The following is a 19009-nucleotide window of genomic DNA, read 5'->3' as shown; positions in this document are numbered from 1 at the left end:
TGGGCACTCACTTCCTGATAGCCAAGCGTTCTGCGCAGGCTCAAACTGAGCTTGATGACGTAGATGTCACGTGAGCAACCTGACTGACAGTTGTAAATCTCCTAGTAGCTGTGCCAAGGATATTTGAAGTGTATTAACAGTAGCATTATGAGCAGAACACATGGGTATGCAGTATGAACAATATAGACAGATATGTGCAGTTTAATAACAGTAACATTTTAAGAGTATCTTGGGTGTGTGTGGTTGACCCTGTCAAAGCAGCCCCATGGACGTGGTTATAATAATTAATTTAATATAACATATTACGCTATATAATTACAATATGACATGATAAAAGAAGTGGCTAAAATCGACTTTAAAATAGCCTACTTTAGGGTTAGGAGCTACTTTTAGCCTTAAAATTCTTTGTGAATACGGCCCCAGAGCAATAAGGTTTTCCCCTTATGTCACACGGCAAAACCCCCTAAAATTTTACACAATACAAGTATACATATTCCAGCAGCAGAGGGACATGAGGGAGTACGCTCAGTCCACTGTGTATGTTCGCAAAGTCATTGACAAGAAAATGGTGAGTCTTTGCATGATCACTTGTCCTCAGTTAAACCCTTAACATTACAATTGTACTACCAGGAATAAATTGTGTGCCATTTGGTTTCTCTTTTATAGATGATTAAGGAATCTGCCCCTGAGTTCAGTGTGAGTGGGTCAAATGTCGAGGATGAAAGAGAAGAGCCAAAGATAGATGGAGAGAAAGATCCAGACTTCAGTCAGGTACTTTTGATCTATCTGTCTGTCCATCTTTCTAATTGTCTATCTAGCCATCCATCTATCTAGGGCTGTGCCAGTAAACTTGACAAACTTGTCCGAGGATTTGGAGAAGGCATTCGACTGTGTCCCTCGTGGCGTACTGTGGAGGGTGCTCTGTGAGTTTGGGGTCCGGGATCCTTTGCTAAGGGCTGTCCGGTCCTTGTACGACTAGAGCAGGAGCTTGGTTCGCATTGCCGGCAGTAAGTCAGACTTGTTCCCGGTGCATGTTGGACTCCGGCAGGGCTGCTCTTTGTCACCGGTTCTGTTCATAATTTTTATGGACAGAATTTCAAGACGCAGCCAGGGGTCGGTGGGTGTCTGGTTTGGGGACACACGATTTTGTCTCTGCTTTTTGCGGATGATGTTGTCGTGCTGGCCACAACAGACCAGGACCTTCAACATGCACTGGGACGGTTTGCAGCCGAGTGTGAAGCGGCTGGGATGAGAATCAGCACCTCCAAATCCGAGGCCATGGTTCTCAGTCTGAAAAGGGTGGCTTGCTCACTTCAGGTTGGTGTAGAGTTCCTGCCTCAAGTGGAGGAGTCAAGTATCTTGGGGTCTTGTTCAGGAGTGAGGGAAGGATGGAACGGGAGATTGACAGACGGATCGGTGCAGCTTCAGCAGTAATGCGATCGGTGTACCGGTCTGTCACGGTGAAGAAGGACCAGGGCTGCAAGGCGAAGCTCTCAATTTACCAGTCAATCTACGTTCCTACTCTCACCTATGGTCATTAGCTGTGGGTCATGACCGAAAGGACAAGATCCTGGATACAGGCAGCCGAAATGAGTTTTCTCCGCAGGGTGGCTGGGCGATCCCTTAGAGATAGGGTGACGAGCTCGGTCACTCGGGAGGAACTCAGAGTAAAGCCGCTGCTCCTCCATATCGAGAGGGGCCAGCTGAGGTGGCTCGGGCATCTGTTTCGGATGCCTCCTGGACGCCTTCCCAGGAAGGTGTTCCGGGCACGTCCCACCGGAAGGAGACCCAGGGGCTAGGACACACTGGAGGGATTATGTCTCCCGGCTGGCCTGGGAACACCTCGGTGTCCCCCCGGAAGAGCTGGAGGAAGTTTTTGGGGAGAGGGAAGTCTGGGCATCTCTGCTTAGACTGTTGCCCCTGCGACCCGGATAAACGGAAGAAGATGGATGGATGGATGGAATTTTCAAAGAATGAATGTGTTTAAACAAAAAAAAGTAAACATGTTGATCTGGGATTTACTTATAAAGTCAGCAGAGCTTTCGGTATGTGTGTACGTGACTAGGTGACTGATTTCTGTAGATGAGTATTTTTGTTTCTTAATGATCCTTAAAACCAGCTGTTCATTATACGCATGCGTGTAAAGGAGCTGCAAGTCTTGACGCGCATGCGAATTGTGTTATATAATGGATTGCAAATCTTTTCGCGCATGCGCAGTGTTACACTGTTTTGGGCCGAATCTTTATTGCGAAGAGAAATGTTGTCCTTCGAAGGAGTTTAATAAAAAGCCGGATCTTTTGAATTTAAAGATAAAGGGAAGTGTTTAGCTGTGGTGTGCTGTGTGAGGGACAATCTTTTGCCTTTAATATTGTGCAATTTATAGTGGTGGGCAGATCGAGGCTTTGTCTCGTCTAAAAATGTATAAAACTGATCAGAGATCAGGTAAAACCCACAGACACTTGTTCATTGGTTAACAGAGTTCAGCGGTGAACCTTTGAAATTTCGAAGTGTTTCGAAACAGTTATGACATAATGAAGCTTCGTTTACTGAAATAACGTGACTCCGGCAGTTTGATACACACTCCAAACTTTGATTCGGAACAAAAGATTCGTAAAGGCTTCAAAGATTCATGGAGCAGTGTTTTGAAATTGCCATCACTAGCAATTTCTACCTGTACTGCTTTTATTTTCTATATTAGCATTAGATAGCATGTCAGCCGAACACTGAAATGTCCCTCATTGCACGTGTTTATGGCGTCACATTTAGTTAAATATTTGTTGTTTGCCTATTTTTTTCTTGCTATGAAGATAAAAAATCCTCCAATTACTGTCTTCTAAATTGTTATATATTGTGTAAATTTCCTGTGTTTCCTTAATTTACACTTGGAATAAACCATATAGGGAATAAACAGGCTAAAATGTCTCCCCTTCAGTTATAAAGACACACCTCATATACTGTGTTTAAATTTTATTTATCTAAATAATTGTTTGTTTTAAGAGAATTTAATACATATAAGATGTTATGAAACATATAGTTACTGTGCACGATTAGGTCTTTGCCAAGGCACTCTTGTACTTCATTTAGAAACAGGAAAGGAATATTTCACTCCAAAATAATGTTTGGGTTATCTTTAAGCACATTGTGAAGAAACAAAATACATTTGAGCTGATATTTTTGTCCACCAGAGCAATAAGGGGTTCCCCTTTTATTTCACACGTCAAAACCCCCCAAAATTTTACACAATATATACAAATATACATATTCCAGCAGCAGAGGGACATGAGGGAGTACGCTCAGGCCACTGTGTATGTTTGCAAACTCATTGACAAGAAAATGGTGAGTCTTTGCATGATCACGTGTCCTCAGTTAAACCCTAAACATTACAATTGTACTAACTCTCAGAAAAAAAAGGTACAAAAGCTGTCACTGGGACAGTACCCTTCAAAAGGGTTCTAATATGTACCATTTAGGTACTAATACGTACACTTTTGGTACAAATATGTACCTTTGAGGGACTAATATGCACTCTTTAGGTACAAAGGTGTACCTTTTGAAAAGGTACCGCCACAGTGACAGCTTTTGTACCTTTTTTTCTCTTTTTTGAGAGTATACCAGGAATAACTTGTGTGCCATTTGGTTTCTCTTTTATAGATGATTAAGGAATCTGCCCCTGAGTTCAGTGTGAGTGGGTCAGATGTTGAGGATGAAAGAGAAGAGCCAAAGATAGATGGAGAGAAAGATCCAGACTTCAGTCAGGTACTTTTGATCTATCTGTCTGTCCATCTTTCTAATTGTCTATCTAGCCATCCATCTATCTAGGGCTGGGTCAGTAAACTTGACAAACTTGTCCGAGTAGCACCAACGGTGGTCCGCCAAAACATGCTTTTTTTTACATTCTATTACCACAGGACTGAAACACAAAGCTTTGTTTACAAAATAAAAATAAAAATGTTCCATCGCAGCCATGGAAACTTTTGGATTCATGCCGAATGAGAGAGGTAGGCTATACGTGAGCCCAATTTAAGCTTTGTTGGCTTTTTTATTCTTTTTTTCAATCTGGTCACCTGGTTTCCCTTGAATTTAACAATAGGCCTACTCCATTTTATTCCACTGGACATGGAATCTCTTATTATCAAATTATCACTTGCGTCTCACCCATTTTTGCAGGGGATTATAAACATTTCTTTCTTTCGTTTGCTTTTAATTAGGTCTATTATATTCGTATACTTTACTGTGGTTAAGTAGAAAAAAGCTGTAGGACAGATGCCTTTTTACTTCAAATTCAATTTAACACAGTTTGTGCTTGTTATTAGACTTGTTAGGGCACGTCAAGTTTATTTGGATATCATCTATTCATCTTGTCTATCTGACCGTCTGTCTATCCAACTGGCTATCCAACTATCTGCCTGTCCAAATGTCCATCTGTCTGAATATCCATCTATCTACTGATTATCTACCTGACCGACTGCCTATCTGACTGTTTATCCATCTATATATCATCTATTGATCTGTCTGACTTTTTATCCATCTGTCTGTCTGTCCATCTATTTGCCTGTCTATCCATCGATCTGACTTTGTGTGTCTGTCTGTCCGTCTGTCTGACTATGCATCTGTCTATCTGATTATCTATCTATCTATCTATCTATCTATCCATGGCTCAAGCTCCCTTCTTTACATCAGTCTGAGGGCGGAGCCAAACGGCAGAAGCTGAACGACACCGTCTCTCTCTCTATGCCCGCTGTTGCTTCTGCTTCCAAGTCGGGCATCAGGAGGAGCACAAGGCACAGGAAACTACGTGGGGAGAAAGCCCTCATCGTCTCTGCCAACCAGACGCTCAAAGAGCTAAAGATCCAGGTCTGTTAGTACAGCGAAAATTAAGCATTTAGATTTTATATGATGCCACTTATTGTCTAATTTGAAATAATTGCATCCATAGATCATGCATGCATTCTCTGTGGCTCCATTCGACCAAAACCTTTCCATAGACGGACGCTGTTTAACAGATGACTCCGCCACACTAGGAAGTCTTGGAGTCATCCCAGAGAGCATAATTTGCCTTAAGGTACAACTCTCAACTGTTTTGATGGGAACAGATACATTGGCTGTGTTTCAAAACTTAATGACTTGCCTATACAGTACCTCGACAGCCTTTTTGGGTTTAAACACTTGGGTTCAAAGGATTGATAAGATTTTTTTTTGTAAAGTCTCTTATGCTCACCAAGGCTCCATTTATTGATCAAAAATACAATAAAAACTGTAATATTGTAAATTTCTAAAATAAATAAATAAGCTGCTTGAATTTTACCCTCTACAGGCTGATGAACCCATTGCTGATTATGCTGCAATGGATGATGTTTATCAAGGTAAGTACTGTTTACGTCAGCTTAAATTCTAATACCAGTATGTCTCATTTTCAAACACATTAATCTGCTTTTTTTTATGCGGAGTATTTATTTTTATTTTTTCTTAGTCTGTATGCCTGAAGAAGGTTTTAAAGGTATGCATACACTATTATACTATCGTTTCTGACATACATTTTTAATCTTTAAAACCTTTGTGAAAGAATCAGGAACACGATGTTGTCAAACATGCTCTACTGTACTTGTTTCCTCTTGTTCAGGCACTGGACTATTAGGACACTGATGGAGGCCTCAGGTGTGGAACAATGCTGACAATGGCTGAGCAATGATAAAGCTTGAATTACACATAGATATTTTTTTTTTTTTTTAATTTGTTTTTGAATGTCGCAACAACTTCAAAAGTGTCTTTTTGCTTTAAAACATCGTGCTGGCTTTTAATATTGAAAGATGTTGATGCATTCTGCAAAGTTTTGTGGTCGTGCTTACCATGACTGTGAAAAATACGGGTCAAGATTTCCTCAAAGGACGTTCCATTTCAAGGAAAATCTGAATTCCTCCTTGTTTTGTTGCAATGTCATGTTCAGAGATTATGTTCTGATCATATTTTGTGTGTAAAAAATGAAGTCGCTGTAAATCCTTTGTTGAAAAGAAGCTTGTGATGGCACGGCAATAGATCTTGTATATATTTAAGAATGCATGAGCAACTTGAATATTAAAAAAAACATATTTAGTCTTTGTTTTGTTAATGTAACTAACCTCATCAAAATACAGCAGTGAAGAAAAGTCTAGAAAGATGAGCATAAATAGGAGACATTTCCAAATGTGGAAATATTACAGGATTGATAAATAGTTTAGACATGTTCTGCTACTAGCAGGCATTTGTGTGAACTTTTCTGTATGTTCTTTCATATGGGCAATAAATATTCTTTTTACATCTTCATATGTGTTTTTCATGTGTAAAACAACTGTAGAGATTGATATCATAAGAATGTTTATATAAATATAATGTGTGTTTGTTGTAGGAATGCACATATTCCTGTTACTGTTGTGTTTCTGGTCCTGTCAGTCAACATCTTGAGACCCAGCAGAAATGTTGATCATACTGACTGATACAATAAAAGATTTATATTTTCTATCCATACTAATGTAACTATGAAATAACAGTGCATTTATACATTTGACCTGCATTGAAAAACTTGACAGAACTCCTACATTCCAATCGTTAAATATTTCTCAGCTGTTATGTGATGTAAGATGTAATATTATAACTTCCTGATTCATTACACAGTTTAAATTAACATATTGAAATAAATGTGTTCCCATTTTGCACACAGAGGCTGATGTTTATATTAATAAATAAATTGTACCCCGTTTACTTGCAGTAATATTTAAAAAGTTAACCATGTGGTTTGAAAACTTGCAGACATTTATTAGATGTTTATTTTAAATGAATTTGAAAATCAATTAAATACAACTGACAATTACAATACAAATACATTTATATTATGTAAATAAGTTTTCCATTAAATTTTCTGGATTGAGTGTCATTGTATTTGAGTTAAAATACTTTTGCAGATGACAACCCAAGAGGTTAATTAAACATTAATAAACATGTGTTGGACTTATTTACGACTATTAAACCTTCTATCTGTGTAGAGATACACAGCTCAAACATGGTTGTTTTGGATTTATATACATAAAGTCAGCAGAGCTTTAGGGGTGCGTGTACGTGACTAGGTGACTGATTTCTGTAGAGGAGTATTTTTTTATCCTTAAACTAGCTTTTCATTTTACGCATGCGTGGAAAGGTACAGCAAGACAAGTCTTGACGCGCATGCGCATTATGTTATCTAATGGCTAGCAAATCTTTTCGTGCATGCGCAGTGTTACACTGTTTTGGGACGAATCTTTATTGCGAAGCGAAATGTTGTCCTTCGAAGGAGTTTAAATAAAGAGCCGGATCTTTTGAATTTAAAGGTAAAGGGAAGTGTTTAGCTGTGGTGTGCTGTGTGAGGGACAATCTTTTGCCTCTAATATTGTGGAATTTCTACCTTACTACTTTTATTTTCTATATTAGCATTAGATAGCATGTCAGCTTAGCCGAACACTGAAATGTCCCTCATTGCACGTGTTTATGGCGTCACATTTACCTATATAGTTAAATATTTGTTGTTTGCCTATTTTGTTCTTGCTATGAAGATAAAAATCCTCCTATTACTGGCTTCTATAATTGTTATATACTGTGTAAATGTGTTTCCTTAATTTACTCTTGGAATAAACCATAGGGAACAAACAGGCTAAAATGTCTCGCCTTCAGTTATAAAGACACACCTCATATACTGTGTTTACATTTTATTTATCTAAATAATTGTGTGCTTAAAGAGAATTTATGACATATAAGATGTTATGAAACATATAGTTACTGTGCACGATTAGGTCTTTGCCAAGGCACTCTTGTACTTCATTTAGAAACAGGAAAGGAATATTTCACTCCAAAATAATGTTTGGATTATCTTTAAGCACATTGTGAAGAAAAAAAATACATTTGAGCTGATATTTTTGTCCACCAGAGCAATAAGGGGTTCCCCTTTTATGTCACACGACAAAACCCCCCACAATTTCACACAAAATTTTATATTTTTATATAAAAATTCTTGAATCAATATAATCAGAAGGAATATGACAAAGGACACTGTGTTTTTGTTATTCTGAAAAAAAGTGAGTTTTTGCTTAAAACAAGAAAAAACGTGTCAAACTTAATTTGAATGGGAAAACATATTATTTTTCCTACCCCACTGACAAATAATTTTTCTTGTTTTAAGCATAAACTCTTTTTCCAGTACAATTATTCTAACATTCTTAAAACAAGATACATTTACATGAGAAGCAAAATGTCATAAGACTTAATGACTCTTGTTTTCTGAAAAATGTATCCTTAAAACAAGAAAATAAAAACTTTAAGTGGGGCAAGAAAAATGCATTTAATTCAAAGGGAAAACAATATTATTTTTCTTAGCCTATTGCCAGATTTTTTCTCTCTCTTGTTTTAAGCATAAACTGAATTAATTTTGATCATTTTCTTCTTCTTCTTGTTCACCTCTACAGGTCCAAGATGGAGCTCCCAAACTACAGTCGACAGCTCATGCAGCATCTGCATGCTTTACGAAAGGAGAAGCAGTTCTGCGACTGCTCCATCCTGATGGGCGAGATCCCCCACCCTGCTCACAAGCTAGTGCTGGCGGCCTCCAGTATGTTATTCAAGTCTGTTCTGGAAGGTTCTGACAGCATCTCCATCGACACAGATTTACTGTCCTCTCAAGAGTTTTCCTCTCTTCTGGACATGGTGTACACTGGTAAACTGCCTCCCGGCAAGCACAACTTCACCCGACTCATAGCCGCCGCTGACAGCCTGCAGATGTTTGATGTGGCTGTTGGATGTAAGAACATTCTCACAGAGCTCATGAAGCAGACTTCTATGGAAACTAAGACAGAGTCGATGGACTCTCAAGTAATAAAACTTGACTGTCTTAAGGAGCAATCTGAATCAGAACAGCTTAGAAGGGAAAAAAAGAGTTTGCAAGGTAAAATATTGACTGATTATGGGATTGAGATCCCTTCATTCAAGTGTTTTGTATGAATTGTGTTTATTTCTATGTTCAGAAGACAGTGCAGTTGAGCTGATCTCTCAAAATCAAGCTGGTATCACAAAGATCCTACAGTGTGGACAGTCATATGTTAAGGTTTTTGAGATCTGGGATACAATCTCCACAGAGGAGCACAAGGTAAGATAGTAGTAAAAAAGTGTATGGAATAATTACGATTTTTTTTTATTTTATTTTTTTAAGAAATTCTGCTCACCAAAGCTGAATTTATTTGATCAAAATACAGTAAAAAAGTAATATTGTAAAATAATATTTGTTGCATATAAAATAACAGTTAAATAACTGTTTTTAATTGTAATTTTAATATATTTTATAATTAGATTTATTCCTATGATGGAAAGTATATTAAGAATATTAAGCAGCACAACTGTTTTCAACATTGATAATAAGAAGAGTGTTTCTTGAGCAGCAAATCAGCATTTTATAAATATTTCTGAAAGATCATGTGACACTGATAACTGGTGTAATTCAGCGTTTTACATCAGAGGAATAAATTATATTTAAACGTATATTACAATAGAAAACAGTTCTTTTAAAATTAAATAATTTCTCAAAATATTACTGTTTTTAAACTGTAAAAACTGTATAAACTTTATCTTTTGGCACCAGTTTATGTATATTTACAAAATATTACTGTTTTTACTGTATTTTGATCAAATAAATGCAGCCATGGTGAGCATAAGACTTCTTTCAAAAACATTAAAACTTTATCTTTTGGCACCAGTTTATACGTATATTACAATAGAAAACAGTTCTTTTAAAATTAAATAATTTCTCAAAATATTACTGTTTTTACTGTATTTTGATCAAATAAATGCAGCCATGGTGAGCATAAGACTTCTTTCAAAAACATTAAAACTTTATCTTTTGGCACCAGTTTATACGTATATTACAATAGAAAACAGTTCTTTTAAAATTAAATAATTTCTCAAAATATTACTGTTTTTACTGTATTTTGATCAAATAAATGCAGCCATGGTGAGCATAAGACTTCTTTCAAAAACATTAAAACTTTATCTTTTGGCACCAGTTTATGTAACTGATAATTCATTCTTAAGATATGTTGATGATCGAAAAAAGCATTTAGGACTCCATTTCATAATTCAAAAGTAATATTGTATTCAGATTTGCCCTCTGATCTTCTGCAGGTCATACTTGAGAGCTTTAGAGGAGATCCATCAGCAGATGAGGTTTACCAGCGGTTGCTAAATCTTGTGAAAGTTGAGAGAGTTCTGTCAGCTCAGACAGTCCTTACTTTGTTTGAACAGCTAAAATGTTTAAACCCTGAACCAGTTCTGGAGGAGCAGGGAAATCAGAGCTGCCCCAAACTAAAAGGTAAACTGACCTGGGTGAAAGAACCCATGAGTGTTGAATCATGGGTTACTCAACTTTGAGTGACTGTACAACTTGTCCTGTGATCTGTTTATCCACAGATCCTGCATCAGATGTTAGGGGGTCTGCTGGACTTTTAAACCATGCATCAGAACTAACTCATCGCCTCTCCAGTGTCAACAACCTCTCAGAGCTTTTGACCAATGCAGTGAACAGATGTTCCAGTGATATGGAAAAAGAGGTAAATTTGTCCCTTACAGTTTGTTATAGCACTCATTAATTATACTGTAATTTGTTACATATAGTATACACAGTAATAAATTTAAAAATTTCAGGTTTGTAATTTTTTTTCTATGTTTTTTAAAAGAAGTATCTTATGCTCACCAAGGCTGCATTTATTTAATAAAAAATACAGTAAAAACTGTAATATTGTGAATTATTATTACAATTTAAAATAACTGATTTCTATTTTAATATACTTTGAAATTTAATTTATTTCTGTGGTGCCAAGCTGAATTTTCAGCATCATTACTCCAGTCGTCAGTGTCACATGATCCTTCAGATATAATTCTAATATGCTGATTTGCTGCTCAAGAAACATTTCCTATTATTATTATCAATGTTAAAAACAGTTGCGCTGCTTAATATTTTTGATGAAACCGGGATGCATTTTTTTCAGGATTCTTTAATCAATAAAAGTTCAAAAGCAGCATTTATTTGAAATCATTTACTGTCACAGCTGTTGATAAATTGGATGCATCTCTCCTGAATAAAAGTTTTAATAAAAAAAAATTTAATAAAAACTTTCTGACCCCAAACTTTTGAATGGTAGTGTATGTGTCTGTTCTTCTTAAGGCAGTGCTGCAGTGCTGTTCTGCTCCGTCATCTGTGGACGTGGTGGAAAGGTTGTTATGTAAACTCAGAGAGAAGACCGTGAGTGAAGAAACGTTTCTGATGCTGCTCCATGAGGTGAAGGAAAGCTCCTCAGATCTGCTTCAGCTTCTGGAGGCCCTGAAAGACGCAACGGGTATGCACAGCAAAAACCTCTGATACGCAGAGGCGCCTCCAGAAATTTTTCATAGGGGTGGCCAGATGGGGCCACTTAAAATCTTGGGGTGGCACACCAAAACTATAAACCATAATTTCAGAATTTTATTCTACTGTTGTAGTAAACCGGCCTGTAGAAAACTATCAGAAAGACTTAAGGAAACTCCTCCTGATATACTTTGGTTTATTGTGTTATATTTAATGTTACTAATGATATCAGTAGGGCCCTACTAATATATATTATATTATATATAATGATATATATTATATAGATATGATATATATAAGGGCCCTCGCCCCATGGCAAATTTCCAGATACTTACATAATTGTGATGAATTTAATCCTTTTTAAGTTAAATAATAAGTGTAAGATTACAGTTAACACCTTTAAATATTACATAAATGTATTATGAATTTTTAATAAACTTAATGAGTGTATAAATTAGCAGCAAAAAGTAATTCTTGAAAAAATCTGCACAGTGATTTTATAAAATCTAAATATGTTAATAAAAACAAATTACTATTAGTTATCTTATAAAATTCAATCAGGCAATCATACATTTCACAATTTTATATTTATATAGGCTATTAATGTCAAGAATTCAGAATTGCATATATACCCTACACTACAAAGAAATAATATACAATTAAATTATGCTTATTTTAAATGTATTGAGCAGGCTAGGTATAACGAAATATATTGGCTTTTAATAATATTTCAGTGCGCAAACCCATGATAACATGAAAAAACAGAGCGCACACAGCGTGTATGCGCATCGCGGGATTCGCGGGTGCAGAAATGATGGGTAACACTTTACAATAATAGTAGGCTACATTACTTCAGCGCTGCGCTGCATAAGTGCGCATTTAAAAGTTCACGTCAGAAAGCGAAGAAATGTCGAGCGCACAAATCCTAGTGCGATTTGTTCCTTTGTTTCAAAGTTTTAAATTCCAGTTATTGTGCGTTTGATGTCAATTCATAGTCCAACAAGCACACGGTAGTGAGTCGTTTAAAAACAGCAGCAACAAACTCCACCAAAATAAAATAATTTTATGCAAATCTACAGCCTTTTATCTACAGATCATGCATTATAATGTGAATATATCATATTGGAGAGAGTTTTACCGTGCATCCAAGAGGTGCGCGCGCTGTTTGAATATGAATGGAGAATGACTGACAGCCGCAGAGGAGGGAAAACGAGTTTTCGTATACTTTAATGATGTAAGTAGACTTCTGTCCCTCACATTAATCCGTGGAATGACTTCAGATGACTTTGTCACCCAAACTGACGTGAAAAAAGCGGGAGGCGCCGAAAAGCGCGCTGTTTGCATCCCTGCTTGTCAAAACGTGGCAAAGACACATCGAAAAGCTGCTGTAACAGTATACTGTAACCATTTGGCACTTAAAAAGCACGTCACGACACATAATTCCCCGTCTTCTTTTACTAAAGAATATTTTTGACTTATTTATGAAATGCATAACTGATGCTACAAAAATTTATACTAGTCATTGGGGTGGCCACTGGGGTGGCCAGGAGTCGGCCTGGTGGCGCCACTGCTGATACGTTTCATCATACAGCATATTCCCTCAGCTAACACTCCTGATGACTGCTACTTTTTCAGGTAACACAGCTGAAGACAGCAGTGGGATGGATTTGTTGAGAATATATCAGAACAGACTCATCGAGCTGAATCTGGACCTCCAGCTCATCGAACAGAGCCTTAAATTGGGTCCTGACATGCCTGCAAATGAGAGAGAGGTACCTGTGTTGCATTACAATGACCTTTCAGAAGGGGATTCAGTGCAAGGAACCATTTTTAATAGCATTTTGTCCAATCAAGTGTATTGAAGCCCTGCTGGGAGGAAAAGGAGATGGCGGAGTGGTTGAAAGGCTGATATCTGCAGCTTTGGGTGGGTCACTGCAGGCGGTGACTGTATGGAGGCTTCTCCTGTGGTCAGAGACACACAGTCCAGAGCTGGGACTCCTCATGCTGGAGGTCAAGGAGAAACGAGACGCACAAAAACTTCTCCAAACCAGTGAGTGTCAAACAGCTTTTACATCAACACACTGCTTTTGGTCCCTACAACTGCCATTCCCTGAATGTGTGTGAATTCAGAAAAAACCTTTATTAAGTAAATTAACCCAGTCACTCTGTCTACCAAAAGGATATTTCGATGCTTTATTTTTTAGTTAAAGACATAGATGTGCTCTTCCAGCACAAATCACTCATTCTGGAAACAATCAGCGACATTACCCTGCTCGAACAGGGTGTGGACGCAACGGTTCAAGGAACAGAGCAATTTGCTGAGGTAAGAAATAGAGGATAATATATTAAAATTATGGTCTGTGTCCTAATTGGCTAATCGTACTGACCCCAAACGTTTGAACAATAGGTTTGAGTGTGTAGTAAGACATTCCTGTGGCAGCTATTACCGCTCTATCATTGCTAATTTTATACAACAGAAAGTTGAAAAGAGTCAAACTTCTTTTTCCTTGCAATACGCAAGGGGTTGTGGGTAATATTAGTCCAAAATGCACTGATGCATATTTTTTTTTAAAATCCACTCAGGCACCATTGGTTTATTGTTTTCAGTGTACTATAAATTAGAAGAATACACTAGTCGCATACTTTGTATTTCCAAGAGAATTATTTTTTGCAAATAAACAACATATAAAATATAAGATTATAAAACATTATTTTTGTATGTCCTAGTTTCTCCAGAGCTGTCAGAGAGCCGATGGTGAGCTGGAGTCGGTACAGCAGACTGTGGAGAGAGTTTTGAGTCGTGACTCAGAGTTTGCCAGTTCACTGTGCCAGCTGCTGTCTGCCAACCAGCAGAACTTCCCTCAGCTGACCACTCTCATGAAGCACCTCAAACATGCTGGTGAAGGACTTTACACAACATTAATATTTCTGTCCATGTGATGATATGATCGTTTTGCATACATTTTAAAAGCATCTGATGAAAAATCGTAACAAAACTTTACGTTTTACCTATGTTCAAAACAGGGCCTCTGTCAGATTCTGACTGTCCTGTAAAATCTGAGGTTGAGCAAGTATCAACTGCAGACTCTGAGGATGATGATGGGGAAGACTCTAAAACAAAAGGCAGAAGGAAGACTGTGTCTGTGTCTTACCGCTGCGAGTGGTGTAATAAGACGTTTGACTTTAAGTGTCGTCTGATAAAGCATAAGAAAGGCTGTGCCCTCGCACCGGGGAAGGAGCAGCGCTGCTCAGAGTGTTCAATGCCGTTTCCAACGCTCAAGAGCCTTCACCAGCACTGCATGGAAGCCCACGGCGGCCCGCCGGCTAAGAAGAAGAAAACAGAACAAGTACCATGTGACATGTGCGACAAGACCTTCAAACACTCTTCAGGTGGGTAATGATCGTTCTCAAGACTTTGAAATGTTGGTTGTTAAAGTGGTAGTTGGTGTGGTAAAATGAAAATTTTGTCATGAATTACTCAACCACATGTTGTCCAAAACCTGTATGAGTTTCTTTCTTCTGTTGAACACAAAAGAAGATATTTTGAAGAATGTTGGTAACCAGACAGTTGACGACACCCATTGACTTCCATAGTAGCAAAAAAAATACTGTAGAAGTATTGTATACCAACATTCTTCAACATTCCTGTATTCAACAAAAGAAAGTAACTCATACAGGTTTGGAACAACATTAGGGTGAATAAATTATGACAAAATTTTCTTTTTTTGGTGAACTATCCCTTTAATGCATGAGATCCAGACAGTAAACAAGTGTATTCATTAGTTTTTGCTACAGTATATCAAAATTGGCTTCAAGTATCATGATTCAGTTTCACTGGTTTGAAATGTTGTGAAAATGTTATGAAAACACTACATCTCTGTTTCCCAAAAAAATATTTGTTGGTGTCTGAATACATTTATGGATATAAAATTGATCTAACATCAGCACTGTTTTATGATTTCATTACTTTACTTTTCAGGTCTTTTGTATCATAAACGCACGGAACATTTTGAGGAGAGGCCGTACGCATGCGAGGAGTGCGGGGCGAAGTTTGCGGCTACCTCGTCCCTGAAGAACCACATGCGTCTACACACGGGAGAAAAACCCTTCCACTGCAAACACTGTGACATGAGCTTTTCTGTGGCCGCCGCTCTGTCCTACCACACCAAGAAGAAGCATGCCGAGGGTGGGGTGGTTTAAATAGTTTTTCTTATTATTATATCAGACTTTTGTGTGAAAACCAGCGTTACAACATTCTGTAAATTCTGCATTTGCAGGTAAAATGTACTGCTGTCAGTACTGCTCCGCCTCCTTCGCACAGTCCATCGAACTGACACGTCACGTACGCACGCACACGGGAGACAAACCGTATGTCTGCAGGGAATGCGGGAAAGGATTCAAACAAGCCAATGGACTCTCCGTCCATCTGCAGAACTTTCACAGTAAGCACATCCACGAGTCACATGATGTATTTCACTCTCTAATAAACACAAGCCAAACTACTTCTCTGTCCCGTTAGACATTACAGAACCTCATGACTGCCAGAAATGCCGGGTGAGTTTCTCTTCGCTGGACGAGCTCCGACAGCACATCCAGGAGGTGCATCCGAAAGAGCTGCACCAGTGTCCCGAGTGCAGCAAGATCTTCAACAGCGAAGCCAATCTGGAGAAACACATGAACATTCATGACGGCAACAAACCCTACAGCTGCAAGATGTGCAAAAAGTCCTATCAGGCAAGAACAGTAAACTTGATTTATTGAATGATAAAGGATTATTTCTATTTAATAGAAATTTTCTATCCTTTTAGTGCAATTTGCTTAGAAGGCAATGGTTTTGCATTATATAAGCAAGGACAGTGGCTCCAAAAAGCATTTTGACACTTAAACTACATATAATAATTTATAAATTGCAGATGCATTTATAATAATATAATAATACTGTTAAACAAAATTGGGGTCGGTAGATTTTTTATGTTTTTAAAAGTCTCTAATGCTCATCAAAAACAGTTATATTGTGAACTATTTTTACATTTTAAAATAACTGTTTTATATTTTGATACATTTTAAAATGTAATTTTTCCTGTGATGCAAAGCTGAATTTACAGCATCGTTACTCCTGTCTTCAGTGTCACATGATCCTTCAGAAATCATTCTAATATGCTGATTTGGTGCTCAAGAAACATTTTTCCAGTATTATTTGATGAATATAATATTATTTTATTAATAATCGTAATATTTATATTATATCAAATTATAATTATATTAATTATTCATTTTAACACACACATAAATACATTTATTAAGGACAGTACAAGCACATTGATCAAACATTGTTAACATTTAGTTTCTATTTCTTGGTTTCAGACTCTCTCTGGTCTGTGGTACCACAATCGCACTGCCCACCCTGAGAGTGTCTCTGCCCAGAGCAACAAAACCATCAAATCTCTCCTGCAGTGTGACAAGTGTGACAAGACATTTAGCAACCGAAACAGTCTGTTAAAACACCAGATAACCAATCACACAGGTAAAGAATGACCCCTAAGTTAGTATTAACTAACCATTGATACTGTTACTGTTGGTCACAGTTACGATGTACTAGTATTGATGGTGTGTGTGTGTTGTTCAGAAGTGCGTGTGTGGAAGTGTGTGAACTGTGACAGCACTCTGACGAGCGAGCAGGAGCTGCAGCAGCACGTCTGCAGTGGACAGTCGAGTCAGGCCAGCTCTGTGTTCAGCTGTATGATCTGCTCTCTCCACTTCCCCTCAGAGACAGACTTCCAGCAGCACTTCCTGTCCAAACACCTGCAGCTCATGCAAGAGGAAGCACAGACACAGGCCTCCAGTTCTCATACGGTGACGTCCCAAACCTCCCACAATCACCCATAACAGAAATTAGAAAATGTGCATTTATTGGTGGGAAGTTAAATTTAATTTAATTTGCTGTGCAGAAGTTTAAAGGATCATAATTTACTCTTTTATAGCAAATTCCTTTGAAATCCACTTGTAATATTAGTCAAGGTTACACAACCAAATGCCCAAAATAATGGGTCGATTTATCATAAAGATATTTGCATTGGTTAAATATCTCCATACTGTCCCCATTTGATTAATCGCAGTACATGTTGTTTTTGTAGTTTAAGATTAACGCTGTGGTATTTTTGCAGAACATCTGTAGTACATCAAAACTTTTATATCAAGATCATACTTTTTTCCATGAAATGTCCGAAATACTAAATGATATTTACGATGGTTAATGCATTGTTTTTACCAAACTTGTCTGAAATTTTATATTTAAATATGCACATTATTTATTATCTAATTAAATATGCACTAAAAAGCATTGGATTATTGATTAAAATCTGAACATTGGATTATTGCACTTAAGGTTTTTACAGAGAGCATTTCTTTTTACCACTGAAAATACTGTCAGCAGCCAGAGGAAGAAGAAACAAATTCTCTGTAAAAATCTTAGGAAATAGATAGGAATAAACCTGGACAGTCTGCTGTGTATTAAGGGCCACTGAAATTGAGATTTCTGGCTCAGTGCATGAGAAAAAATGTATTTTGAAAACTGGCCTTTGAATTGTAATTTAACTCTACAGATGCAAATAGATGAAGAAGAGTGATTAAATAAACACTTAAATGTGTTATTAAAAGAAGACACGTTATGGAAACAAAATAGTCCAAAATCTCAAAATTGACCAGTGCCTGAAAAAACTGGTTTTGTCTGTAGTGTCTTGCCTTAAATCATATTTCACTACACAGTTCTTCCTTGTCAACAAATGAGGCTTTACTGAGGTTTTCTTGACTCTTTCCAGGTGATTCAGTGTGAGGAGACAGCCGGTCAAGAGGTGGAGCAAGTGATTAGCCTCGACCAATCCCGGATTGAGGGGTCACCGCAGGTGTTCGTCGCTCTGGGGGATCAACAGGAAACTCCCAGCGGCTCTGGAATCGTGGCCGTGAGCATGGAAGATCTACTGAACGGCACAGTCACGCTCATCTGTGAAGAGGGTCAATGAAGCACATGGGTTTATGATCATGCTCATGTTCCACCGGGGACTGTAGGGCGATTTGTGCGATTCTTAATGTGATTTTCTGGATCACTTGATATGTTTTCCTCTCCTGGAAGAGGCTACGCGTATACAAGCATTCAAAAACCATGTTAAAAATAGCTCAAGATGACATCTGTGTCTTCGGTACAGTCTGAATCATTTTCGATTGCTGTGCATTATGAACTACATTGCTTTTGAGGTCTTTATTTATTTATTTGAATATGTTCTGACAAGCACAAACCTATTTTAAAAGTGAAAACAAATTGGTTTTCCAACACAGTATCTACCTCCAATCAAGCATGTTCAGAGTTGATTTTTGTGTTTGGTACATGAGACTTTGGACCGTTTCAAAATGCTTAACTATTCTCTTTCACAGAGTGTCTACTTACATCAAGTACAAATAAGTCATCGTCTTTTCCTGCTAAAAATATTTTGTGAACAAGCTGACTGCTTAACATTTTATTTCTACATCTGTGTAGAAATCTGATGAATGCGATTTTAAATAAATCATGGGAAAGATTGTCTATTTACTATAAGTATAAATAGCAAATTAGTTTTTATTAGTTTT

At 37.5% G+C, this 19009-nt stretch overlaps 2 protein-coding genes across 13 annotated transcripts; both read left to right on the top strand.

Annotated features, from left to right (window-relative positions):
* The first annotated feature begins 428 nt into the window (after window positions 1-428).
* LOC143711837 (ubiquitin carboxyl-terminal hydrolase 48-like) lies at window positions 429-6298 on the top strand. Of its 9 annotated transcripts, none has more exons than XM_077203886.1 (8): window positions 429-568; window positions 667-771; window positions 3652-3756; window positions 4705-4854; window positions 4937-5062; window positions 5315-5363; window positions 5471-5497; window positions 5621-6298. In XM_077203886.1, exons 1-8 carry the CDS (start codon window positions 512-514, stop codon window positions 5641-5643), a joined length of 642 nt encoding a protein of 213 aa, XP_077060001.1. In that variant the 5' UTR covers window positions 429-511; the 3' UTR covers window positions 5644-6298. The 9 variants fall into 9 exon arrangements, with proteins under 9 accessions (XP_077060001.1, XP_077059999.1, XP_077059998.1 ...); XM_077203884.1 differs by having other exon boundaries at window positions 4681-4854; XM_077203883.1 differs by having other exon boundaries at window positions 4663-4854.
* Window positions 6299-7194: 896 nt separating this feature from the next.
* On the top strand, window positions 7195-18974 carry zbtb40 (zinc finger and BTB domain containing 40). Of its 4 annotated transcripts, none has more exons than XM_077203904.1 (17): window positions 7195-7337; window positions 8466-8941; window positions 9021-9142; window positions 10171-10357; window positions 10456-10595; window positions 11210-11381; window positions 13025-13161; window positions 13244-13439; window positions 13594-13712; window positions 14117-14288; window positions 14414-14779; window positions 15369-15575; window positions 15667-15831; window positions 15909-16123; window positions 16754-16913; window positions 17016-17242; window positions 18208-18974. In XM_077203904.1, the coding sequence occupies exons 2-17, from the start codon at window positions 8473-8475 to the stop codon at window positions 18406-18408; spliced, it is 3255 nt and encodes a 1084-aa protein (XP_077060019.1). In that variant the 5' UTR covers window positions 7195-7337; window positions 8466-8472; the 3' UTR covers window positions 18409-18974. The 4 variants fall into 4 exon arrangements, with proteins under 4 accessions (XP_077060019.1, XP_077060022.1, XP_077060020.1 ...); XM_077203907.1 differs by having other exon boundaries at window positions 7224-7337; window positions 9024-9142; window positions 17157-17242; XM_077203905.1 differs by having other exon boundaries at window positions 7224-7337; window positions 9024-9142.
* Window positions 18975-19009: the final 35 nt, after the last annotated feature.

This window comes from Siphateles boraxobius, unplaced genomic scaffold, assembly GCF_051911475.1.
Source record: "Siphateles boraxobius isolate OS27281-9 unplaced genomic scaffold, OSU_SipBor_1 5, whole genome shotgun sequence".
NCBI lineage: Eukaryota > Metazoa > Chordata > Actinopteri > Cypriniformes > Leuciscidae > Siphateles > Siphateles boraxobius.
The sequence above is the reverse complement of the archived record's forward strand: the minus strand, read 5'-3'. Positions and strand labels throughout refer to the sequence as shown.